Source organism: Copadichromis virginalis, linkage group LG20 (assembly GCF_057382275.1).
Source record: "Copadichromis virginalis isolate Kocher_CV1m ecotype Utaka linkage group LG20, C_Virginalis_male_GT1.1, whole genome shotgun sequence".
Taxonomy (NCBI): Eukaryota; Metazoa; Chordata; class Actinopteri; order Cichliformes; family Cichlidae; genus Copadichromis; species Copadichromis virginalis.
In genome coordinates this window covers 25,936,534-25,963,224 of record NC_140637.1, presented here as the reverse complement: position 1 = coordinate 25,963,224, position 26,691 = coordinate 25,936,534, and the positions used below count along the sequence as shown (strand labels likewise).

The 26,691-nt window shown below is 41.2% G+C and overlaps 1 protein-coding gene across 1 annotated transcript; it reads left to right on the top strand.

The window, feature by feature from the left end:
• Positions 1 to 1,819: 1,819 nt before the first annotated feature.
• On the top strand, positions 1,820 to 22,407 carry stk35 (serine/threonine kinase 35). Its single transcript, XM_085443199.1, has 3 exons — positions 1,820 to 2,530; positions 4,280 to 5,089; positions 19,653 to 22,407. Exons 1-2 carry the CDS (start codon positions 1,981 to 1,983, stop codon positions 5,020 to 5,022), a joined length of 1,293 nt encoding a protein of 430 aa, XP_085299325.1. The 5' UTR covers positions 1,820 to 1,980; the 3' UTR covers positions 5,023 to 5,089; positions 19,653 to 22,407.
• The last annotated feature ends 4,284 nt before the right edge of the window (positions 22,408 to 26,691 follow it).

Below are 26,691 nucleotides of genomic sequence, written 5' to 3'. Positions count from 1 at the left end.
ATACTGTGTTTTATTTAAAGAAAACACACATTCTCCCCTTCAGCAAGAAGTGGTGGTGCGCTTCGTATTTAAGGGCTTTAAACCCTGGCCGCCACGTTTTGTCTGGCAACTCCCAGGGATCGTGGCAGGTAAGAGGAAAGAAAAACAAAGGTAAGTCAAAAATCAAAGTAATGAACTGGTATGCATACAAAAGTAAACTAAATGTGCACGCTTACAAATAGAACAAATATATCCAAACCAAACAATAAACTTATTGGAAACTAAAGTGTGTTATTGTGTTCAAATGAAAAAATACATAGGAGTTACCGACTTTTAGAGCGTGGGTTTGGCCATCACAAGCAGGCAATTTAAAAAAATAAAATGCAACGTGTAAAAATCAACCCAAAAATGGAGAAAGACTGTAGACAGCTGTCAGATATGTAAACGATATAAGAACAAATAAACGATATCGAATTAGGAACAAGTAAAATAATGTAATTGTTATCTCACCGCCTAATCATCCAGAGTTATACATGACTCCAAAACTGCAAAAAAAAAAGTTGTCAAGGTGTCACGATCCTGGGTCTTATGACCCAGTGTTTTGAGTTTTAGTTCTTTTGATGTTTATAGTGTATGTTTAAGCTTATTAGGTTTCCTATGTTCATTTGCTTATTAGTTCCCCCTTGTGTTTTCAACCCCTGTGAAGTCTCCCTTGCCCTTCCTGTGTTTCATGTCTGTTTGTCTTATGTTGTCATGTCTGCGTCTCATTATATTTCCTGTTTTATTTTGAAGGGGTCCTGTGTTCCTATGTTCAATGTTTTTAGTTTTACTCTCTCCTTGTGATGTCGTTATGTTCATGTGTGTCAGCTGTTTCTCCATGTGTTCCCACTTCCGTCATTATCCTCCTGTGTGTATTTAGTCCGTGTGCTTTCAGTCATTCTTTGTCAGGTTGTCTGCTCATCCATGTACAGCTCCCAGTTTAGTTTCACCAATGCCCTTTTGTTTGTACCTTTTTTGCTAGCCTCAATAAACGGCTAGTTGTTTGCTAAATCCACGCCACGTTCAGTTTTTGGTCTGCGTTTGAATCCTCTTTTGCAAACACATACAGTCTGCCCCAGCCAGACTGTGACACAAGGGTATTTGCTGAGACATTGTAAAGTTGTTTTGAGTAGTCACCAAAAAAGGAATAATAAAATGAAGTTGTTATTATTCTCAACTCAAAGAATACAATAATTCTTTATTTTCAGTAAAGAATTTTTAAATCATGTTAATTAAAAAGCCATGTAAACCATGCTTCTGTTTTGTATTTCAGCCCAAGGAATCGAACAAGAATTTTCTCCTTTTTCCTTAAAAGCGAGCAAACTGCGATAGATATGGAATGAGATTCTAAATTGTCTGACTTTAGATTTTTTTCGCATTTCCATGCAAACACTTTAATTTCTCAGAACTAACCGAGCACTACCACTGATAGAATGGCTGCAAGGCTTTTGAGGGTTCAATCTCAAAACCATAATAACCCCGTTCAGATAGTAAACTAGATAAACGTGTTGGTTTTTTCATCTATGCTCAGTTCGTGATAAAACATAAACTAGCGAACTGCCACAACACGGAATACTCATGCGTGGATCTGCCACAGGGTCCCTCTGTATGAGTAGGGCGAATAATTGAAGCTCACGGCCTTATCAATAAGCAGCCCCACGCGTGAGTACCGTCCCATCTGAAAATAAAAACAAATCCAGCATGCTGGCTCAATCTCCGCGAGCTACTTTCTCTCCCCACCAATCAGCGCGCCGCAGCTGCACGCTAAGCCACGCCTTCTGTTCTCTCGAGCTGGAACATTTTGTTTATCGTGCCAAAGAAGTTGTTACAGCTTCGATGTGGCACGATTGTGTTCACTGTTAACACGCAGACTTTTTACATATCAAAGCACGCAGATAGAAGTAAGGACGTCGTAGCGTAGTGCAGGGTTAGAGTAATGACAAAGAAAGACGTCCAGCCTCCATGCTTACTTTTAACAAAAAAGAAGTTATGGATTCTAACGACGGTAGGAAGAGACGCAAGGTAAGCGGCTTTGTGCGGGGCTGCAGGCGGAGTGTGGCCGGAAAGATGAAACGAGAGATGAGCAAAGTCCTGCGCTCCATAGCGCTGGACGATAACAACCGTAAAGAGCTCGTGCAGGGGGAAGAGGACGACTACGACTGCTTCCCTATCAGTTTCCTCCGCAGTGACCTATTGGAGCCCCACTTAGTCGTGGCTCCCCGGTACAGCCTGCTACGAGAGGTCGGTCGTGGAAGCTACGGGGTGGTGTACGAGGCTGTAGCTCGGAAAACAGGGGCCAGGGTAGCGGTGAAGAGGCTGCAGTGTGACGCCCCGGAGAAAGTGGAGTTGGCGCTAGCCGAATTCTGGGCCTTGACGAGCTTGGAGAACCGACACCAGAATGTAGTCCAGCTGGAAGAGTGTGTCCTGCAGAGGAACGGTTTGGCCCAGAAGATGAGCCACGGAAACAAGAAATCCAAGCAGTATTTGCGGCTCGTGGAGACTTCACTCAAAGGTACACACGCTGCTGTTAGCCGTGCAGTATCACCAGTACAGTAATGAAAGTACAGGAGCTGCTGTTGGAGCTTGTGTCGTGGTGATTTTACCGGCCTAAGAAATGCAAACTTTACGGTGCACCGTGTTAAAGCCTCGATGTCTCATCTGAGATGTCTCATTCAAGATCTAAGCAGAATGAGAAACGACAAAAGGCCATATTTAAATACCGCTGAAGTTTGGTAGTTACTGATAGGCAGTGTTAGCAGTATTGTGAGCCTGGTTTATTATTTATTCTATTTGACACAATGAATTTTTACACTCCGTTACAAATAAGAGAATGCTGCTGAGTTCACCAAAGTGCTGTAGACATAAGTTAAAAGGTGCAGGTTTCATTCACTAAAGAGCATTTAAAGCCAACTTCGTTGCAGCCTGCCGTGACGTCACTCCACTACTACCTATAGAAGGCACAGAAAAGTACACGGTGCTGCCCTGCTCACGAGAGAACACAGTGTACTACTTACAGCCTGCCCTTGTTAACTGAAATGTGACATGTTAAATAGCAATATTACAGTGCACTGTCAATGGCAGAGTTGTTACATTTTTAACTTAATATGATCAGTGCAATTTTAACCTATTTATCATATCGTTTGTTTACATTCATCAGCCCAGAGATACATTTAGTGATGTTTAAATGTGTCTTCAACAAACTGAAATTTAACATCATCTAACATCTTAATGCTGATGTTAAAAGCTGGGTTCTGAACAGGCCCAGTTTACAGTCTTGTTTTCTTTTAATAGCTTGCCTGTTATGTAAGTGTCACCACTGAGGCTCTCTGAATAAAATATTAATAGGAAATATTAATCCTAAGCTGGGATCTCTTGGATCCATCAAGCAATGACAAAGAACGCTTGTAGATTTGAAACATTGAGAAGGATTTGATTTGTATCTTTTTGGCCCATCAGCTTTTGTCGTGATCCACCTAACAAGTTTTTCAAATGCAGTCAGTGATCATGACACAAGCATGATAACTGAGTGCAGCCTTTGCTTAATGCCTGTGAAAATCTAGCAAATTCAATGTTATCATTGTGGACAGGTAATGGTCTTTGAAGTGATGAGAAAGTAAATAACTCCCAGTGTCAATAGGAGCATGATTTGGTAATTTACCAGGACCTGTACAGAATGTCAGCTAATACTGGTGTATGGCAGCTACAGTATATTGATCATTTGGGCATTATGTAAACTGATAAGTCTTATCTGTCTATACTGTAACAATTCTTTAAGAACTAGAAATACAAGATTTTGTTCAAAGTAGTTTTCAAAAACCTCTGTACCCAGTTTGATCTGGCTTTAATAATGTTCATACAGTACACATCAGTCCTCATAGGTCCCCATAACTAAAAGATTAGAAGTTTGAAACCTCAAGCACAGCTTTATTTTGAGTGGCGCAGCTAAATGTGTCAGCAGATTGTGATCTGTTGCATGCAATCACAAACCAGTGACAGTACTTTTCCCTCCCTTCCTCTTTAAACGGTCCCACAGTGTACCATAACAGTAGCTTTTACAGAATCTTGCAGTTGACTTTTAAAATTTTCTTTCCTGGAGAAAGAAATGGCGTGACTTGTTTGAGTCAATGACGGATTTTTCTTCAATGCTGGTCACTGTCACGGCAGGGAGCACGACCGGGTTTAACTGCTCAGCAGCTGACTTCATTTCGGTGTTTGACAGTCTTCATCCCACTGTTCATATCTGCTCCCTTTGTTGTTGCAGGAGAACGTATCCTGGGCTACTCGGAGGAACCATGTTACCTTTGGTTTGTTATGGAGTTTTGTGACGGTGGGGACCTTAACCAGTACATTTTGTCCCGCCGGCCTGATCCCCAGACCAACAGGAACTTTATGCGCCAGCTGACCAGTGCTGTGGCTTTCCTGCACAGGAACAGTATCGTCCACCGCGACCTTAAACCAGACAACATTCTTATCTCACAGAAGTCTGGTTTTCCTATTCTTAAAGTGGCTGACTTTGGACTCAGTAAGGTTTGTGCTGGTCTGACCTCCAGAAACGGTGAAGAACATCCCATAGCAGGAGCAGGTGCCAGAGGGAGCATCCAGAACAGCTCGGTCAACATAAACAAATTCTGGTTGTCATCAGCCTGCGGCTCGGACTTCTACATGGCTCCTGAGGTGTGGGAGGGTCACTACACAGCCAAGGCTGACATCTTTGCTCTGGGCATCATCATCTGGGCAATGATCGAAAGGATTACTTTTATTGATGCAGAGTCCAAGCGTGAACTGCTGGGTACTTATGTTCGGCAAGGCTCGGAAATTGTCCCTGTTGGGGAGGCTTTGCTGGAGAACCCCAAGATGGTGCTCCATATTCCTCAGAAGGCCAGAAGCTCCATGTCTGAGGAGGAGAAGAAACTCCTCCACGAGATGCTTGCAGTAAACCCTCAGGACCGACCGGACGCCTTCCAGCTGGAGGTGCGGATGGACCGAGTCACATGTGCTGTTTGACAGACAGCACCTCCTATAACCTCTTATTTCCCTTACCACTCAAAGAAGGGACCTTTCAACTTCCCAGGTAAGATTCATGTCTTTATAAACCATGACCTCATCTGTCTGTTAGGAAAGGAAGCACATTAACAAAAAAATGTTGTAACAGAAGAACTGTAATGCCAAGATTAATTGTTGTTGTTATCATGTGGTTAAATTAAACTTAATTTGTTAATCAGAGTTCACCAGAGGCCTGGCAGAGGTTAACATTTACTTACCTAATACATGCTGTGGGAAAGAGACGGTAAAGTGCTTAAATCGTATAGAATAAAGAACTATGAGTCGATGATTACATGTGGTTGGGAGTTTAAATTGCTGAGTGGTCAATAAGGCCAGAAATGCCAGTCCATTTCATACTGAAGGTGAGCTTACTTATATCTTGGTTGCTACAGTACACAATCCTTCAGTTAAGAAATGTCCATTTCTTAATGTCCATTAATGTGCCGCTCAGGTGCGTCTGCCTCCCCTGCAGACCACACCCCGTTACACACACTAACGTGGTAAAATACATATTTAGGCAGAATTTTGCAAATATCTATTTTTTATTTTTTAGCAGCATAGTGCTTTTTTCCTATTATTCTTTTTTTTTAAAAGTCAGGTCAAGGCTCCAAAAGCCCAAAGGCGATATAAGGGTGGCGGCTCACAACAGTTTTTGTTTGCGACATGGATCATTTTAGTTCAGCTGGGTGTCTTTCCTTTTGTTATATTTCTTTAAGAGTTCAAAATGTGTTAAATAAATAAAAAAAAGTCATTTTCTTTGTAGCACTTCATGGATTTCATAAGCAACACACCTTAGTTGTTCACACAAAGCATAAAGGTAAAAAACAATATATACAGTGTTATCTTCATTTTAGATGTCAAAGTATTTGCGGCTCCCAGTGTTTTCTTTACATTGAACCCGGGTCCAAATGGATCTTTGGGTCTTAAAGGTTGCTGACCCCCTGTCTTAGAAGATTGATCGAGTAGATTGTGGACCATTTCTGTGGGACGAAAGACAAATTAGGCAGCATCTGATTAAAAATAAAATAAAATAATGAATTCATAATTTTGTCTTTGACTTAGTTATTTGTCACAATGTATTTGGCAGTCTGCAGAGGGCAAACTATTTTTGTGCCACATAGAGCTGGGCGATATATCGAGTTTTTAAAAAATATCGATATATTTTTATACGAGATATAAGATGTGACAATATCCTTTATATCGATATAGTCTATGTTACGTTATAATTATACTTGTGGAGCCGCAAGTTTGCCTCTTTCGTCCACTTTCGTCTTTACGCAACGTTACTCGGCCTCGCCTCTCCTTCACTGAACACAACTCCCCCTCCTCCCCCATCGCTTCACCTGCAGGAAGCGACAAGATGGACACAGCAAATCTCCGTTAACGAGTTACTGCGCATCGCCCCGTGCGTGGGGCTGGACGGCGTCAACGTGTTAGCTAGCTAACCACGCTAACGAGCTAACCACGCTAACGCCATGCAGCCCAGAGGTGCTGCACGGACTAAAATCCTTTCATTTTCTCAAAAGTTGACAGCGCGCCTTATGTATGAATTCTGGTTGTGCTTGATGGCCGCGAACCGATTTTATGTGGAACACGGCGCTCAGCAATCTGTCAAAAAATGTTTTAGTACGACTTTAGTAAGCTATGGAGCTGCACCGCTTGATGGATTGCGGCATTACGGCTGAGCCTCGCGGAGTGATACGTACTGTGCTTCAACGTAATATTACCCTACTGTGTATAAGGACCATAAATGGCACCTGTTAAGAGACGTGGTTGCGAAGCGGATTACAAACTCCAGGCTGTCAGTCACGCAGTACAAGTTGGGAACAGAGCAGCTGTGAAATCTGTCTTTGTTATTGTGCTCAGCGTCTTTTAGTTTACATTTTGACTGCACAATTGTGAGCTTTTTGTTATGCACAAAAACAACATTGTTTTCTTTTATTTATGGAGCATTATTATTTAATAAATGCTCATTTATTTTTGAGTAAATTTTATGTACATCTGCTCTATGTTAATAAAAGTGCCTGTGTGACATCTGGGACACAGCTTTGACTAAGAACTCTCTTTTTGTTCTTACTTTATGGCTTTAAAAAAATATATCGAGATATATATCTTATATCGCCATCCAGCTAAAAAATATCGAGATATGAATTTTGGGTCATATCGCCCAGCCCTAGTGCCACATACATATAGAAAAGTTTCCCTGTCAGCATTGTTGATATCATTGCTTTGGTACAGCTTGCGTTTGTCATACGTAACATAAGGGTCACCAACATTTTTATCTGTGATGGAATTTTGTTTGACTCGCCATTAAATACGAATTGACGAATTTGGGGAAAAAAGCACAGTGGGCTTGGGTACAGGCTTTTTGTTACTAACTATAACCCAAGAGCCAAGTTATAATTAATTATAATGACGCGTTTGAAAATGAATTAGAAAAGCAGTTATCTCTGTCCTCTGCTGATCTCTTGATCCATGGGAACCAAAGCCTCAGGTGACATCCTAGACCTGTCCCTTCACTTCACATACACCCAACTTCTGCTGACGTCTTGCCAGAGCTTCGCACGTCACTGCAGGATTAACTGAGGTAAAAATATCTCCGTATTCAAAATGAGGGATTCATTTTAAATGATTGTGTTTGACAGAACAAGTCTTGCTTAAAATGAACGAACAAATACAAAAGCGTTTATGGTAGGTGAGAGGAGGCGTGTCCATGTCCTCAGGGGAGAGGAGAGGGTGGTTCAGGAAGACTGCTGCGTGATCAGTACTGGGAACCAAACGGGGTACAACCCTGGCCTGAGGGCAAACAGCGTGTGTGTGTGTGTGTGTGGGAGGGAGAGGGGGGGCAGTGTGAGAGTGAATCAGAAAGCGTTGAATAAGCCTTCTGGATCTTTGGCATTTGTACAGTAAATGTGTTTTATGTGGTTTGTTTTCACACCTGACAGTTTTGGAAAACACTGACTTCAGTTTTTATCACCACAGAGACTGTTCAATAAACCTCTCGTGATACACAGCCTGGCTTATTTATGATCAGTGAAAACTTGGCCTGACCTTATGCTCAGTGTTGTTCTGAAGAGGGTGATATGTAAATCTCACTTTGGATTATTCTGAAAATGATTAAAAACCCCACAATGTTCCCTGCTTTAGCCCTAACTCGTACCACTTTACCCAGCTCTTTCATACTTGGTTATGTGCCTTTGTGATCAGTGTGCAGTGGGAAACACCAGGGCATCAAACAGATTTTAATATTAGACAAAGATAAGCCAACAACTAATGTCTACAAATGAACATAATTCAACAATAACAAAGAGACTGAGCAAAAATCGCAAAGCTGAAAACCACTGTAGACCAAAAAGAATGCAAAGGCTCATCTCACATTTCCAGATGTTTCTTAATAAAAAAACATCTGGATGAGCCACAAGATATTTGAAAATATTTTGTCGACTAATAAAACAAAGGTTGAACTTTCTAGAAAGTTTTCATCCCATTAAACCTGACATAAAAACGTACATAGCATTTCAAATAAAGAACACCAACAGTCAAACATGGTAGTAGCATGGTGCTCTCTACCAGAACATCCTGAAGGAGAATGTGCAGCCATCTGAAGCTCAGTTTTTGCAGCAGGGCGATGACACCTGAAGTCTACCTCAGAGTGACCACCCCCCCCCCCCCCACCCCCCAAAATAAACCCCCTCAAAATATAGATTATAGTCAAAGTCCAGCATTAAAATCCTATTGAAATGCTTTGGGGTGACCTTAAACAGGCAGTTTATGTTAGAAAATCAGTGTGGTTGAATTTAAAAAATTCTGCAAAGAAAACTTGGCTAAAATTCCTCCAAAGTGAAAGACATTTATCGCAAAAACCTTGATTGAACTTCTGGTAGCCAAGGTTTGCACAACCAGCATTAGGTAGTTACTTTTTCATTTAGGCCAGGACCAGTTGCGTTGGATAAATCTACATCCTGGACCTAGATATAGAAGCAGAGGAATGGTCAAGGGTGCAGCTAGCATCCTGGTATCAGTAGCACAGTTGGATACGTTAAGCTGTGTTGTCAGGCTGCTGAAAGCTGATGCCTCTCGTTTTAGGGCCCACTGTGGTGGGGCTCCAATCCAAGTAGAAATCCTTGACTGTTAATTTTCAGGGGAACTGACTGGAGCATGAGAGTAGTGATGTAACTTCTGAACCCAGCACCAAGATAAGCCAGCTTTTCAGGAGACTTGCCTGATTTGAGGGGTGGTTTTGAAGAGGGGAGGAGTAGAGCCAACGAAGGAGCTTTTGCTGGTGGGTAATCTTCATTTATTGAAGCTTATAAAGTTGCAATTTTGACAAGATGGCAAGCGAGTGACTGGAGCAGAGAGAAGAAATGTGCAGAATGAATGTGACAGACCTGATTATTGTTTGGTAGTGCCAATGGCTGCCTAATGGTCCTGCAGCATGGCACGTGGTGTTTGGTGTTGTGCTGTAACCATCCAGACAGCCTAAAGTTTGTTAGCCTTAAGTATTGACTACAACGTTTAGGCAAAATTTTATGCAAGTTGTTTTTCTGGAAAAGGGATAAAAAGTTTAAACATTAAAATTCAATTTTACTTGGATTAATCAGAAAATTGGCCTGAGATATTTCTACAAAGAGGTACAGAACAGTATCAAGCTTCCTAAGCTTGGTAATCCTTATCAGCCTTGTTTTTTTTCTAATCCTACAACCTGCTGATCCCTACTCAGTAGCTGAATCTTTGTGACAGTGTTTGTTGTTAGCAGTGTGGAGAGATGCTTAAACCTTAACTGGAAGACACTCATTCACTCACCCATTCAAATAACTGAATTCAGGTGTTCCAGTCACTTCCATCACCACAGGTGTGTAAAATCAAGCACGTTGGATTGTAGACTGCTTTTACAAACATGTGTGAAAGAATGAATTGCTCCCAGAAGCTCAGTGAATCCTAGTGTGACACTGCGCCACCACCTGTGCAACAAATCCAGCTGTGAAATGTCTTTGCTCTTGAGAATTTCAGTCAACTGATTGTTGTTATTATTACAAAGTAGAAGCAACTGGGAACGCCAGTGCCTCAGCCACAAAGTGATAAGCCACGTAAAATCACAGAGCGGGGTCAGGCGATGTTACGGTGCATAATACGCCGAGGTCGCCAACTTTCTGCAGAGTCAGTGTAGCTCAGGAAGTCAAGCAGCTCGTCTACTAATGCGAAGGTTTGACTGCTTCAGTTCGCATGTCAGATATTTGTGAATGGTAGATAGGAAGCACTTACTCATTGAAAAACGCATGTTTGAATGGGTGTGACTAAGTGGATGTACAAAGAGCTTTGAGTACTCATGTAGAGTAGTGCCATATAAGAACCAGTCCATTTACTCGCTGCAGACTTCCACACTTCAAGTGACCTTTATATTAACTGAAGAACAGTGCATAGAGAGCAGCTGCATCAAGCCTTACCAATGCACTGCAAAAGTGTTGGAGACTGTAGTTTAGTCTCACTGACTGCTTTGTTCTTCTTTGTTTGTTTTAATACGAAAGCTTACATGAAAAGGAACAGACTGTGTTTTTTCCTGTTTTGGAAGTGGATAACATCCATATTCCTGCCCTGTCGTGCACTGCAAACAGGACAGCATTGTAGCCTACCCACTGTAGATATATCAGGACAACATTGTTAAAATTATGGATTATTTTATTCATAATATCAGGATAGAATAACTACTTTTGCGGCAGTGTGTGCATGAAAATGTCCTGGTGAGATTGTTTAGAATGAAAACCTTTTGTAGTGCATCAAATGGCTGTTCAGGCGATGCTCAGCGACCTAAATCATTCTCCTGTTTGTTTGAACTTGAACTCTCCACTTGCCTGGATTAAGCATTCAGCTCCACAGTACTGTTCGCTGTCACAGACCTCATTCTGTGACGTAAGGTCTCTCAGCTTCCTGTCGCAGACTGGCCTCATTCTCTCGTGTCATGATTGGATAGCATGTTACGCAACAGGAACGGCTCACAGCATGGCTGTGGTTCAGTGGAAAACCCTGAGGGATTAGTGTTTGTAAGCACACAGAGAGAAGGGGAGGCTGTAGTTTTTGCTGCTTGTGCATATTTACTGGATATCAGGACATGTTTGACTGAGGGAGAAACCATCACACTCACCAATTTCAGACCAACGAGGAAAAGCACAATGTGTTGAATCTGTGGCTATCTTATGATCTCTCATCCAGTCAGCACGACGATGATGTCTTATTTTCTATTAATGAGATGTAGAAAGAATAAAAAGCTTGTGTGTGTGTGTGCGCGTGTGCGTGCGTGTGTACAGGTAAATGAGCTTTGCAATGTGAGCTCTGGAAAACTGAAAACTGCATGTGCCTGTATACAAGTCATTTGTACTGAGTGATGAGCACAGACTTGGAAAGTAACTGAGAGTAAACAAAAAACACAAAGTAAAATTACTGCTCAGCGTTTTCTTACTGAATGAGTTCATCTGGATGCAGCAGTGTGGTAACTGGAGATCATAGAGGAGGAAAAAATGCTCTTGATGCGACTTAAATTTTCTCAACTTAACAACAATATTGTTACAACCACGTCGTGTTTGACGCACAACATGGTTGTAAATGAAGGTTGGGCGATTGGACGATATATCGATGATAGGCTGAGCGTTTCACTGATGGTTTTTACAAGAGATTTATTTATTTGCCCATGAGTAAATTTGCTAATAATGTTGGTCGAAGCTAACCGAAGCAGTCGATGGGAAAAATGATAGCGCTGAAGAGTGCGCCCAAACGTTTGTTTACTTAAACTCACAACAGAAAAAAAGAACGGCAGCAGCCTACGTTCAGAAATAAACAAAAAGATTTTATTGAAATAAAAACCCACAATGGTGCGGAGGGAAACAACGAGAAGCTTTCTTCTTTTTTCCACTCTAACCTTATCTGCTTACAGACCAAACAACAGATACAAAAAGTCAGTTAAAAATCAAAATATTTATCACCAATCGTCGGTTTTTGGACTGACGACTGTCGGTTGGAAAACTGTTACATATTCTCCAACCTTATAGTAAATACCTGGGAGGCTCACTTAGGCTGCCAGAAACTGGAAAGTCCAGGCTAACAAGCCACCAGCTCAGTCATGTGTGATAGGCAAATCACTCCTTGTGTGATTCAAATGAGCATTTTCTTATGTGTGCAGTGAGTCTTCTCATTTGTGATTACACTGACAGTCCAGAATACAGTCTGTTGGCTGTCAGATACAAGGAGAGATTCATGGCATTTTCCTTCTCTTTAAAAATGCTCCATCTTAGTACTTTGTTTTCAGTTCTGTTGTTACAGGTGGATAAAATCAAGCACGCTTACTTTTACAAGTTGAGAGGGCTGAGTAACAACAAAAACTGAACATCAGGAACTTTATGGCTGGACTGCTCCTGTGAGTGTAATGTGTAGGTGGCCCTTTGAATCTAAATTCAAAGGTTTAAGCCCTTTATATCTGGTTTTCTTTATGTGCAATTAATTACTTTCATTCTAATTCTGAGCATTGTGTGGCGTATGACATTTCAGAATACTATAAATCATCATTATAGGACAATTTAACAAATATAGATTATTAAATATTATTATAGTGCAGGCTTCTGTCTTACAACATGATCATCACGTTCTCCAGTTTCCCCTGAAGGTGAAGTAGAGCAGCTCGCCTGCTAAGTGGAAGGCTGGCGGTTCAGTGCCTGCATGCCAAACATCTGTGGGTATGAACCCCAAGTGAACATTAGGTATAGAGAAAACATGCTTGTGTATATGAGGCGCTTTGCATGCATGTTTCCTTGTATAGAGAAATGTGGCGTATGCAGAGAATGATTCTGATTTACTAACATGCACAAGGCGGGTGTGTAAGAATGTTTCCACCCACGTGTCATTTGCGCTGTGGTCAGTAACATACAACATGGATACATGTGTTTTTGTGTTGTCTTCATAAAGGACATAGTTTGAAAGGTGGCATCGGATGGCTGGGGTGGAATATTTAGTGACATGAGTCAGCATTGATGTCCATGTGCGTTGTGCGTGACATCCCCTAATCCACCCCCACCCGCTCCTCTGCTGGACAATGAGATGAGAGTGCTGCTTTTGGTTGATGGCTTATGGGAGCTTTGGTCAGGAACATTTTGTCTTCTTGTGTGCAGCCGTGTGTCACTGCTATCCAGTCCAGAGCAGTGTAAGCTTCTGTACTGCACACACGTACGGTCCTTACTTTCAGGAATTCTTTTGATTTCATATGAGCTTTTTCAGCATGTTGTCCTTGCCACGGACACAAGAATGCTTATGTGCTATAAAGACAATGCGTTTGATGCTTTCACTCTTCATATGGCTTTTAGTACTCCAAAACAGAGAGGATGCTGATTGTGGACAGCAGCCTGAAGGCACAGTATGCCATGTTATGTACGGGCTCAGAAAGCGTGGGCTATTACAGGGCGGCTGAGAAATGCTGAGAAGCAGTCTTTACGAGAGTTTGGGAGAAAGCGTGATGAGCACACTGGTTTGTTCTTATGTAACATTGTTGTAAAAACAGGCTAGCTGAGTGGCTGCAGCGCTTGTAAATATTTCCTTTGGGTCCTCGGGGCTCTGAGGAAGAACTGCAAAAACCAGTTCTTACACAAGTGATCACAACGAAGCACCTCACCGTGTTCTGTGGTGTATTCAGAAGCAAAAAGACTAAAAGCTCAAGCCAACCCCTGCTTCTAGGCTTGGATGTCTATAATTTACGATAGGCAACCTTCCTGTACAGCCCAGCAAACCACCTTTTCTCACAGTGAATAACATAGAGCCACATCTCTTCCACTCTGCTGTCTCCATTCACAGCAGCTGTGTTGGATCTAATGGTGTGTAAGCTCTTTACATGATGTTAATCTGCTGACAGTCTGCATGCCATCAACCACAGACTCACAACTCTGTGGTGGCGCTGTCATGCTTTGTTCTCCTGCTTATTTCTCTTTGGTTAAATGTTGCCAACTGTGGCTAACTTCATTTTGACTTGTAAATAGGGCTGCCACAAACGATTATTTTGATAGTCGACTAGTCACCGATTATTTTTGCGATTAGTCGACTAATCAGATCATCATCCATTAGACGTAAAACTACAGCTTATTGCACCAGCAGCATCTGCTCTTATATAACTATCATTAGCTTACAGCTTTAAGTGTTTAAGGTCTGTGCTAACTAAAAATAAAGACAAGATGATAGTTTATTAAATTTTAATGAAATTTGCAGATTGTTTCGGTGAAGTTTAATAAACTCCTTGCTATCTAAAATATAACAGGACACTGGAGTATATTCTGGAGCATCTCACACTTCTGATAATCAGTTGTCTGCTTGACGTTTATTCAGCTGTGTAAAAACTATAACTTTAATCTCAGACAAACTGATTTACTCAGGAACAAATAAAATACAAAAAAAAAAAGCCAAACAATAACATTTTAAGTTATCTAAGTGACTCATATATATTTAACCTGAGTAGCGAAAGACGGCGGTGGGTTTGAAAACGATTTGCGGGGAGTCCGGTGTTCTCAGGGCGCTAGTGAGCCTTGCCCCCGGCTCGCTAACGAGCTAGTGGGTAACAGATGTCTCCGAAAACGTCGGAGCGCTTTTGAAAATATGTGGTGTCCTGATAAACTGAGCAGATATTTGAGGTTTACACAGCTACATTCTCGCCTGAAAATATGTTAAACGTTTATTTTGTGACCCAGAAAGAATAATAAGAGTAACATTAAAACTAACTAGCTGCCGCCATTGTTGGAAACTGCGCTGGGCCGCGCTATGAATTCTGGGACACAGCTGCTTCTTCTTCTTCTTCTTCGGGGTTTAACGGTAGCTGACATCCTTGTACATGCAATGCTGCCATCTTCTGTTTCAGTCCGTTATTACACTCTTAAATCCTGCCACTTATTCCTGCGTCTTTTGTGATCTTACAAAGTTTCAAACGACGCGTCGACTATTAAATCAGTCGTCGACGATTTTGATAGTCGACGTAATCGTGACTAGTCGACAAATCGTGGCAGCCCTACTTGTAAATAATAAATAGAAACAGTTTGATCAGCAGAAAGTGAGGATTTTGACCAACAGGAAGAGGGTTTGACATGGTTTGATATCTTTGGGTTTTGAACCTTTGTTGGAACAGAACTATACATATTTCACAATAAAATAACAAACAATGACTGTAATACCTGCTGTAAGGTGGCTGAGGAAGTAGAGTAGATCATCTGCCAATCAGAAGGTTGGAGTGTTCTTTTCCCAATACTTCATATGAAAAAAAGCTTTGGGTGATCAGTTAAAGTAGAGGAGTGCTCTATAAATACTAGTCCATTTACGATTTGTCATGTTGGGATTGCACACTGGAAACCATGTGCTTCTTTTTCAGTTTCATCCATAGCTGTTGTTTGTGTCCCCTCATTCTTTGTGTTGTGGCACAGTTCCTAACATTTGTCCTGACATTTAACAGGGTTGCAGCATTAAAGGTCAGATTAGCATCACTCACATACTAAATATCTGCTCATGAGAGAACAACATATTTGTTGTGGTCAAATCATGGTTCAGTGGTTAAAACTCTCACAGCAGAAAGCTCCTGGTTTGAACGTTGGCCATTCTGTGTCAAGATTTCATCCAGATACGGCAGTTTCTTCCCACACCCCATAGATGACGACATTAATTTGAATATTCTATATTTGCCATAAATGAGATTTAGATAAGGTGTGCAGGATAAAGCAGTGTATGAATGTATGGTTAAATCTGGCTTGTAGTCTAAACTGCTTGGAGTGATAAGTAAGAGTAGAAAGTTGCTGTGTGTGTTTGCTGCCTCTGGCAGTCCTACCACTTCCTGTAAGATACTGGTCTCCACTGCTGCTTTTTAATGAGGCAGTCTGCCTTTGAGTTATAAAACAAGAGGAGGCAGCAGGCCGTAGTTCTGTCCAGGATATACTGAGCTTCCACCTGGCCTGTTTTCTTTATTACACTTGCTTATAAAGAACGTTAAACAGAATAATTACATGTTGAATTCAGTGAAAGTGGAGTTTCACATTTTTAACCTTTTTAGTTTAACGACGGCTAGTTTCAGGACGAGAAAACACGACTAACTAGACTTAAAGCGTTGATTTCTCTAATGGTAACACAATGTGCTGTTTAAAACTAGCGATGCTACCTTCATTTGACTTCCAGTGTGGATTAAACACACAGGGAAAACCTCTGTGCAGCACCTCATGCTCCAATCAGACAGCGAAGAAGAAAAAATACACTTAAAATGCTAAATATTATATAAAAACATATTTATACCAAAAAATGTTTACAGTATATTAAAATATGACAAATTAACATCTGAAAAATAAATGGCGACTGAAAGTGTTGCACATTGTGCCGGGCATTATGGATGCACATTGTTCTATGTTCCATTATGCTATTTTTACTCCCGTAGTTTTTGTGAAATATTTTCTTTCTCTATACAAAGTAAAATAATTTAGGCATCTTAAACTTAGCACTGTGTGTTTGTACTTGTCTATTTTCCCCCATTTATACCCTTTGTATTACTACATTTATTGCTCATGTCAGACGTGTGCGTCCTGCTAAGCTGATCCACTTTTGTCCATAGCGTGTGCTGTGATGTTATGCAACATATGAAAAGAGGAACAAAGCGCTGCCAGCCTGAGCTGTTGCATGTCAGCCGGTGAGCTATTATTAGAGCAGTTCTGAACCAAACATGGACACATCCAACAGCAGGAAGTATGGCTGTGTGCGGCAGTGCTGTCATTTTTACTGCAGGTAGACACATACAAATGTGCACCATTCTACTTTTGCACCCAGTGACCTCAGTGCCTTTGCTATAGCATCCCTGTGCAGTGCACATTTCTTTTCGTTATAGTAGTTTGCAGAGCTCTTCAGACGAAACGCCTCTGTTATAGGGTTTGATTCAGAAGAGATCTAAATCATTTTGCATGCCACATATTACAGTGAGAGAAAATAGTTGATCTGCTGCTGAATTTGTAAGTTTGGTCAAGAAATGAATAGTCTCTATATTGATAGTTTCATTTTGATAGAGAGGGACAGAATATCAATCAAAAATCCAGAAAACATCTATTTTGAAAGTTATGGATTGATTTGTACGTCATTGAGTAAAATCAGTAATTGATCCTCTATAAAGTAGCCAGAGTTCTGATTGGCTGTGTACCCATGCAATACACAGATTACAGATTGTCAGTCAGATACTCCTGATCTCAACACATACGTTGAGATCAGGAATGAACATTAGGGATAAGAGACCTGCACAATGCTGGAATGGGCTACAGACAATTAGCAAGATCTGTTGGTGCGAGTATTCAGAACTGGAAGAAATACACTGCTCAGAAACATTTTAATCAGATTCTAGCTTCAAGTCAATGAAATGTCTGAGATATTGATCTCATCAATTAGTTCAGTTGTATTTATATAGTGCAAAATCCCAGGAGGAGTCGTCTCAATGCGCTTTATATAGAAAGGTAAAGACCCTACAATAATAATAATAATAAAACATACCACCAAGGCAACAAAGGTGTGGTTAAAGAAAATTAATGTCATCGAGTGGCTTAGCCTCCCCCTCCCCCAGGAAATCTGTGGAGGGAGGTGATGCTTCAAGTTGTCGAGTGTAATCCAAGAAACCAAATAGTCTGGCTGACATTCTGTCTCTACTACTATAAAATTAGAGACTGTTCTTTGGAAGTAAGCAAAGTTACAAATTCAGACGAGTATCAAATAATTTTCCTCTAGTGGATTCATTATATTGGAATTATACTCAAAAGAAAACGAGTCTTACCTGGCGGGCTTGACTAAACTAGTTTGTGTTTTCTAATTTTTTTCCAACCTGTTCTGGCTGTGCGAATAAATATGCGAATAAACATGCAAGGCAAGGCAAATTTATTTGTATAGCACAATTCAACAACAAGGTGATTCAAAGTGCTTTACAGAGACATTAGAAACAAAAACAAATAAAAAGCATGATTTAAAATTGATTAAAACAAGCAAACAAACAAACTAACTAAACACACACATTTCACACCTGTTCGCGCGATCTGAACCGTTTTCGTAAGGGGAGCTACCAGTCCTTCTGTGGACGAGCTACTTTCTATTTTAAATTCCCTGAATTTAAAATACTCTCTAGACCCAGTCTAGACCCAGCTGGGGAGCTACCCAGAGCTCTAAACCCACTTAACAAACAAACAAACAAACAAAACAGTATATAAAATCAAAACAGATAAAATCAGAACAGTAGATAAAATCAAAACAGATAAAATCAGTAGTTAATGTAAGTTTTTAAATTTAAGCTTAACAAACAAACAAAACAGTATATAAAATCAAAACAGATAAAATCAGAAATAGATAAGATCAGTAGTTAGTGTAAGTTTTGAAATTTAAGCTTAAAAGTGTGGATTTGGTGCTTTATTCAAATGCAGCTGAGAATAGGTGAGTCTTCAACCTGGATTTAAATAAACTGAGTGTTTCAGCTGATCTGAGGCTTTCTGGGAGTTTGTTCCAGATATAAGGAGCATAAAAGCTGAATGCAGCTTCTCCGTGTCTGGTTCTGACTCTGGGAACTGATAAAAGACCAGATCCAGATGACCTGAGGGATCTGGAAGGTTCATACTGGGTCAGGAGGTCTCTGATGTATTTTGGCCCTAAACCATTCAGAGCTTTATAGGCCAGCATCAGAACTTTAAAGTCTATCCTCTGACGGAATAAACATGCGAATAAACATGCGAATGTTTCAATCTTGTGACCTTTATTGTACATTGTGGAAAAGAAGATCTGGTGATTTCAATAGGTTTGCAGATGTTTAACTTAAACTCACGTGATAGTTCACTCCGCTGTACTTTTTAGATTACAAAGTGATGTTGTATATTTCTGCTGATGACTTAATCAGTATAATTGTCACGGTTTGCACTGGCAGACTGTGTGGAGGGAGAAAGAGGACCCAAATGCAGACACTTGGAACGAAACTATAATTTAACAAAAGGCAAGCCGTCTATTTGTGGCGGGGAAAGGTACAAAACAAAAAGGCAGATGCACACTGAGGCGAAACTAACTAGAACTAAGCTGGGAGAAACTAAACACAACAAAGAACAAAACCTTGAATATGATTAAAAACCTGAGCATGGAAAAACACGGAGGTGTGGACATGATGAGAACTCAGCAGACAACCTGACAACGAATGAATGAAAACGCAGACCAAATGCACACAGGAGATCAGGGGATGTGAAACTAAACACAATGAACATGGGACACCAGACCTCCTTCAAAATAAAACGGGAAACGTAATGAGATGCAGACATGAAACACATGAAGGGTGAGGGAGACTTAAACACCGAGGAATCTAAGAAACGATGAACTATAACAGGACAACATTGGTAATACAGAAATGAACTTAGATAATCTAATGAACGTAAACATAAACATCAAAATATATTACATCTCAAACCACTGGGTCCAGTGACCCATTATGGTGACAGTATTATTACTTTTGCTACTGATTTGTTCTTTCTGAAATGACTTTTGCTCCTTTATGCTGACCTGCTAATTCTTTGTCCCTACATCTGTGTCCTACACAGGTATCGACTCCAGTGGAAAAACGGACCCTGACAAGCTGAATTGTGAGGAATCTTCAATCATAATTTAAGCACAGAGTCACAGACTGCTCACTCCAAAACAGTCTGGACCAGTCTGCAAGTCAAACCACAACGACGCACTTCCAACTCCACGTAGTTCCAACACAGTCACTGTGGTGCTTTGGACTGGGGACGAATGGAGCACATAGTTTCTCTGAGCGACCTGGGCATGAAACTGTGCGTCTGTTTTGTAGTGGTGGACTTTTGTTCCCATCCTTCCCAGTATAGGCCTGTTCTTCCTTAATTGTGTAAGGTCTGTGACTGTGGCACAGGTTACTGTTTGTCATTGCACTCTACTGTACCAGTATTCAATCATTGTACTAATGATAGCAGTAGCTGTAAACGGTTGACATTCACCTCCCAGTGCAACCTTGTGCCTTAACAATGATGTACACCAAGTGCACTTTGATTTCTAAAACTATTTTGTGGGTCGCTTTTGAAAGTTCACACCAAGAAGGAAATTTACTGGAACCACTTTCATCTCATGTAAGCTGAGCAACTGAGTCTTCTGCTTTCAGTGGGGTTTGACACAATATTCCAGGCTGCATTAATATCATATGGGAAAGTGCCCCCCTCTGTCCAAACACTGAAGCACAATCATGAAACTGAAGCTGAGACATTGATTTAAACCAATGACAGGTGAAGTGATTAATGTTGATTACATTGAGGTCAGTTCTACAGCACAGTGAGTAGCACTGTTCCCAACGTCTGGTTTCATGGAGGCCCTCTCAAAACCATCGGGGCCCGAGGCATCCCAACATGCTAATGCCAGACACAACAGGACACCCCCAGAGTTTCTTCCTGTCAGTGTCCTGACAGGTCGGAGGTGTTTCGGGGTCGTGATCAGTGTCGCACTGGAGAAACACTGTGCGCATATGATCAGTTCTGTGCTCTAAAGGAAAAGTAGCAGGCCTGTATCAGCTCCACACAACCCTTCAGCAGGGAGTTCACACTATCCTATTGGCCGTTTGTTCCTGATTAATCCAAAGAGCACCTGATGGAAAAGCGCATCTATGTGGTAACGTGTAGTCATCCATGTTGAAAAGATACTGAGGATGGTTCTGTATTCTTTTGAATGGTGCAGCGTGAATCATGTGTATCGGGTCATATCTAAGCAGCACTGACCTGTTTATGGCAGAAGGACCTCTGATTAGCATCTGGAGACCATTCCCCAAACCAGCCACTGAAGTGTGTTAGACTCTTTGCAGTGTCGAGTGATGCTGTGGTTGGACAGACGCTTGTGGTTGGCTGATCGGAGCCCCTGTAACTCCTGGGAAACTTCTGGGATTTTTGACTTGATTTGTGAAAACTGGTCACTCCAGAAAATGAATAAAGCCATGGGGCTTGAAGGAAAAGAGCAAAATACAACACAGCAACTTTAGAAGGAGAGCGCAGTGTTAGATAGCTCTTCTAGCCTTCACTCCAGCATAGACCCGAGGAGCTCCTTTGGCTTTCACATCGCTGTATTACATGGTAGTATAATACAGTAGATTTTGAGGTGTTTTGTGATGTACCTCTACCTCATTCTCTCCACTCTGAAACCTCTTTCTTAGCTTTACTGTCTCTGTAGCAACCTTATCTTAGTCTGTGATACAAGACGCACTTTGAGTGGGATAGATTTTTACCTCAGACTCAATGACTTATTTTAATTCAACCTCTCACTGATATTTTTTTTTTCTTTTTTTGCTTAGTGACAACGAATCCCATTGTAACATCTACATCTGCAGGGTCTTCTGTCATATATACTGTATAACAGAGCAATAAATATGTTGTCTTTAGTCAACAATGACAGATCCAGCTCAGAATAGTTTTAATGGCAGTTTGTGAAACAGACATAAATTTTAATTGGTTATGGTCATGGACATGAAGATGTGTGGGTAAGAAATAAATTAAACAAATGGTGACAGAAAGTCACAAGTCTACATACACAAACACATAGATTGGATTGCTTAAAGTATTTCCATAAGAACAGTGTTTGAAGGCGGATTCGCCTGCAGAAACATTGAAACCTGGCCAAGCAGTGCGAGTCAGTGTTGTTGTGGGACCTCACAAACATGTTTGTAATGTTTACACACTTATAAACTCGTTGTGAAGCATACTGAGATGTGCACCCATACTAATTCCTTGGATCCATTTCTGAGAGCCGTTTGTGGTGAATGCTAACACAACTTGAATGTGTTATTAAATTTGTGGTGAGTTTAAACGTTTGGAGTTTTGCTAATAGGCTAGCGTAACATAGACGGTCTTCCTTTTAAATTTTTGGGTTGTTGAATCTCTCCTGCTGCTCAGGAGTTTTGGTCACATTCATTTTTCTATAAGCACTAAAGACGAGGTTGATACCAAACTGTTATTCCTAAAGGCTTTACACACCTGCCCTGCTGCCACTTTCTGTACGAGTTAGCTCGTTTAGTTCTCTCGAGACTCGTAACGATTCCACTTTAAAACACTTTACTATGCAAAATGGTTCTGCCACAATGTGAGCACCACACAGAGCCACACCGTTCACAAGCTGTTGTAAGATCTTGAATTCCTCTAGTGCTGATTTCCAGTGAGTGCAGAAATGTTTCTTTGACATGTTGTTACATAAATACTGTTTTTGTAACTAAAGCTGACAGGAGCCATTAGAGAACCAAGAAAGGATTGTTTTTCTGTAACTATGTAACTATTCTCGGAATAAATGGTTAAAACTGTAAATGTCTGCATCATGTGTGTTACGTGTGAACTTTATTTTGTTTACAAAGTCACATCATAGCTGTCTTCCTTATTGGATGAAAATCAGATTCTTTAACAAATGTAATATAATGTTGGGATTAGGGAAATAAGTTTAAAAAAGCATTTTAATTATGGTTGGGGGCAGAAAACTTTCAGAGTGAAAATAAATGTGAGTCAGTACAATGAAGTCATGGATGCAAGCATGCAGTCTGCATTTCCTCAGCTGAACCGTTTGACACTCAGGACAATTTTGTCAAACCACCGGAAAAAAACAACTTTATATATTCACTAGTAATTTAATATCTACAGTGGGGCAAAAAAGTATTTAGTCAGCCACTGATTGTGCAAGTTCCCCCACTTAAAATGATGACAGAGGTCAGTAATTTGCACCAGAGGTACACTTCAACTGTGAGAGACAGAATGTGGGAAAAAAAAATCCATGAATCCACATGGTAGGATTTGTAAAGAATTTATTCGTAAATTAGGGTGGAAAATAAGTATTTGGTCACCTCAAACAAGGAAAATCTCTGGCTCTCACAGACCTGTAACTGTCATGATCCTGGGTCCTTTTGACCCAGCATTTGTTTTCTCTTCGATTTTGGTTCTGTTCTTCCTCTGTTTAGTGTTTACTCTGTTCTGCCCGTGTGTTCCTGTATCTAGTCCGCGTTTCTTAGTTTGTGTCCCTTCATGTGCAAGTTCCTGTTTTATTGTGAAGGTCTGCGTCTTATGTGAGTGTTTTCAGTTGCCTCCCTAGTCTCGTTATGTTAATCACTCCCAGCTGTGTTTTCCACCTGTGTGTAATCTCCCTGTGTTCTCTGAGTGGTTGTATTTTCTGTCTTAGTAATTGCTGGTTCGTCTGTGTTGTTTCCCCTCGGTCTCCCTGCGTCTTCCCGTATGTATTTCCCCGGACCTCCCTGCATCCTCGTTTCTGGTTTGTGTTATTAGTTCTACCCAGTTTAGGTTTTCCTGTTTCATGGTACCCACACCATTGCTGTTTGTATTTTCGGTTGTCAAATAAACACTCACCTGCACCAGAGCTGCCGCATTTTGGGTCCTATTTCATATTCCACACGGCTTGCCCCGGCAAACCGTGACAGTAACGTCTTCTGTAAGAAGCTTTTCTGTCCCCCACTCGTTACCTGTATGAATGGCACCTGTTTGAACTCATCATCTGTATAAAAGACACCTGTCCACAGCCTCAAACAATCAGACTCCAAACTCCGCCATGGTCAAGACCAAAGAGCTTTCGAAGGACACCAGGAAAAGTATTGTAGACCTGCACCAGACTGGGAAGAGTGAATCTACAATAGGCAAGCAGCTTGGTGTGAAAAAATCAACTGTGGGAGCAATCATCAGAAAATGGAAGACATACAAGACCACTGATAATCTCCCTCGATCTGGGGCTCCACGCAAGATCTCATCCCGTGGGGTCAAAATGATCATGAGAACGGTGAGCAAAGATCCCAGAACCACACGGGGGGACCTGGTGAATGACCTGCAGAGAGCTGGGACCAAAGTAACAAAGGTCACCATCAGTAACACACTACAACGGCAGGGAATCAAATCCCGCAGTGCCAGACGTGTTCCGCTGCTGAAGCCAGTGCATGTCCAGGCCCGTCTGAAGTTTGCCAGAGAGCACATGGATGATACAGCAGAGGATTGGGAGAATGTCATGTGGTCAGATGAAACCAAAGTAGAACTTTTTGGTATAAACTCAACTCGTCGTGTTTGGAGGACGAAGAATACCGAGTTGCATCCCAAGAACACCATACCTACTGTGAAGCATGGGGGTGGAAACATCATGCTATGGGGCTGTTTTTCTGCCAAGGGGACAGGACGACTGATCCGTGTTAAGGACAGAATGAATGGGGCCATGTATCGTGAGATTTTGAGCCAAAACCTCCTTCCATCAGTGAGAACTTTGAAGATGAAACGAGGCTGGGTCTTCCAACATGACAATGATCCAAAACACACCGCCCGGGCAACAAAGGAGTGGCTCCGTAAGAAGCATTTGAAAGTCCTGGAGTGGCCTAGCCAGTCTCCAGACCTCAACCCCATAGAAAATCTGTGGCGGGAGTTGAAAGTCCGTGTTGCTCGGCGACAGCCCCAAAACATCACTGCTCTCGAGAAGATCTGCATGGAGGAATGGGCCAAAATACCAGCTACTGTGTGTGCAAACCTGGTAAAGACCTATAGTAAACGTTTGACCTCTGTTATTGCCAACAAAGGTTATGTTACAAAGTATTGAGTTGTATTTTTGTTATTGACCAAATACTTATTTTCCACCCTGATTTACGAATAAATTCTTTACAAATCCTACCATGTGGATTCATGGATATTTTTTTTCACATTCTGTCTCTCACAGTTGAAGTGTACCTCTGGTGCAAATTACTGACCTCTGTCATCATTTTAGGTGGGGGAACTTGCACAATCGGTGGCTGACTAAATACTTTTTTGCCCCACTGTACATTTAGCCTGATGTTTAATCACCCAGGAGCAGTTTGCCTTGGGAGACAATGGCTCCTGGGACACGTGATCCCTTCACCACAGTGAGCAGTGATTTATGCTGCAGTAACACTGTTCTGTTAGAGAGCACCAGATCTCTTAATCACTTACTTGGAATTAATGGTGCAAATTTGTCAAAAACTATTCTACACGCTTATTTCACAGTATGGTAAAAGTCAAATTTATATTCAGAAATGTTCAGTCTTTTGCAATTTGAGGCTTTTTTTCTTAGTGTCTGAGGACTTTGTAGGAGACATTTTTATTGAATCTGTCCCAAATTATAGATCCTGATTCATTCTGATGACAAGAAATACCAGTGAAGATTTGACCTTTAACAGCTTTTCAAGTATTCATGTCCCATACAGAACCAAAATGATTTTACAAGCTCTGAACATTACAGGTTTAAATCCATGAATGCACAGCAGTGGACTGTGCTATGGCTTAATAAAAAGGTCAGTTCTGTTCATAATTCTGATTAATAATAATTGAATGAGTTCTGAATGAGCCTTCTAATGATGCTGCCTAAGGGAAGCATGTATAATGTAAACAGAATTGGTCCTAGCACTGAACCCTGTGGAACACCATAATTAACCTCAGTGTGTGAAGAGGACTCTCCATTTACACGAACAGACTGGAGTCTATTAGATAGATATAGAGCCTGCTCTAATTGCTCTTATAGAATATTATGGTCATAATATTATTCTCACTCACTATGTATTAATAGACCTCTCTGCATTGAATCATATCTGTTATTAACCTCTGTCTCTCTTCCACAGCATGTCTTTTATCCTGTCTTCCTTCTCTCACCTCAACCGGTCGCAGCAGATGGCCGCCCCTCCCTGAGCCTGGTTCTGCCGGAGGTTTCTTCCTGTTAAAGGGGAGTTTTTCCTTGCCACTGTCGCCAAAGTGCTTGCTCATAGGGGTCATATGATTGTTGGGTTTTTCTCTGTATCTATGAAGCGCCTTGAGGCGACTTTTGTTGTGATTTGGCGCTATATAAATAAAATTGAATTGAATCGACAGTATCGAACGCTGCACTGAGGTCTAGCAGGACAAGCACAGAGATGAGTCCACTGTCAGAGGCCATAAGAAGATCATTTGTAACCTTCACTAAAGCTGTTTCTGCCATTCCTCTGCAGATGATCTGTTAGCAGTTTGACAACTACTCTTTCAAGGATGTTTGATGTGAAAGGAAGGTTGGAGATTGGCCTATAATTAGCTAAGACAGCTGGATGTAGTTATATAGGTACCTTAAAGGCCTGTGGTATATACATACTAGTAGGTTGATCATATGTAAAATGAAAGCATTAATCGATGGCAGGATTTCTTTGAGCAGTCTGGTAGGAATGCTACGTTCACACTGCAGGTCTTAATGCTCAATTCAGATTTTTTGATCAAATCCGATTTTTTTGTCTGCTTGTTCACACTATAAATAAAATGTGACAGCAAACGCGCTCTAGTGTGACTCCTCAAAGCGGCCCGCATGCACAAAAGAAGGCATCACACACAACGCGCTCTGTTTAGACCCAGACCAAACAGTATTGTTTGACTGATGGCCCTTAATGTAAATCATCAGATATGTCATCGGATATGGATCCCATAGGGTCAAAAAAGTCGGATGCGACTTTTTCCGATCATATCCGATCATGGTATGACAGTGTAAACAGCACAAATCCGATATTTTCAAATCTGATCTGGGTCACTTTCGTATGTGGTACTGAATCCGATACATATCTGATGTTTTAGAAAGCGAGGCTGTGTGAAT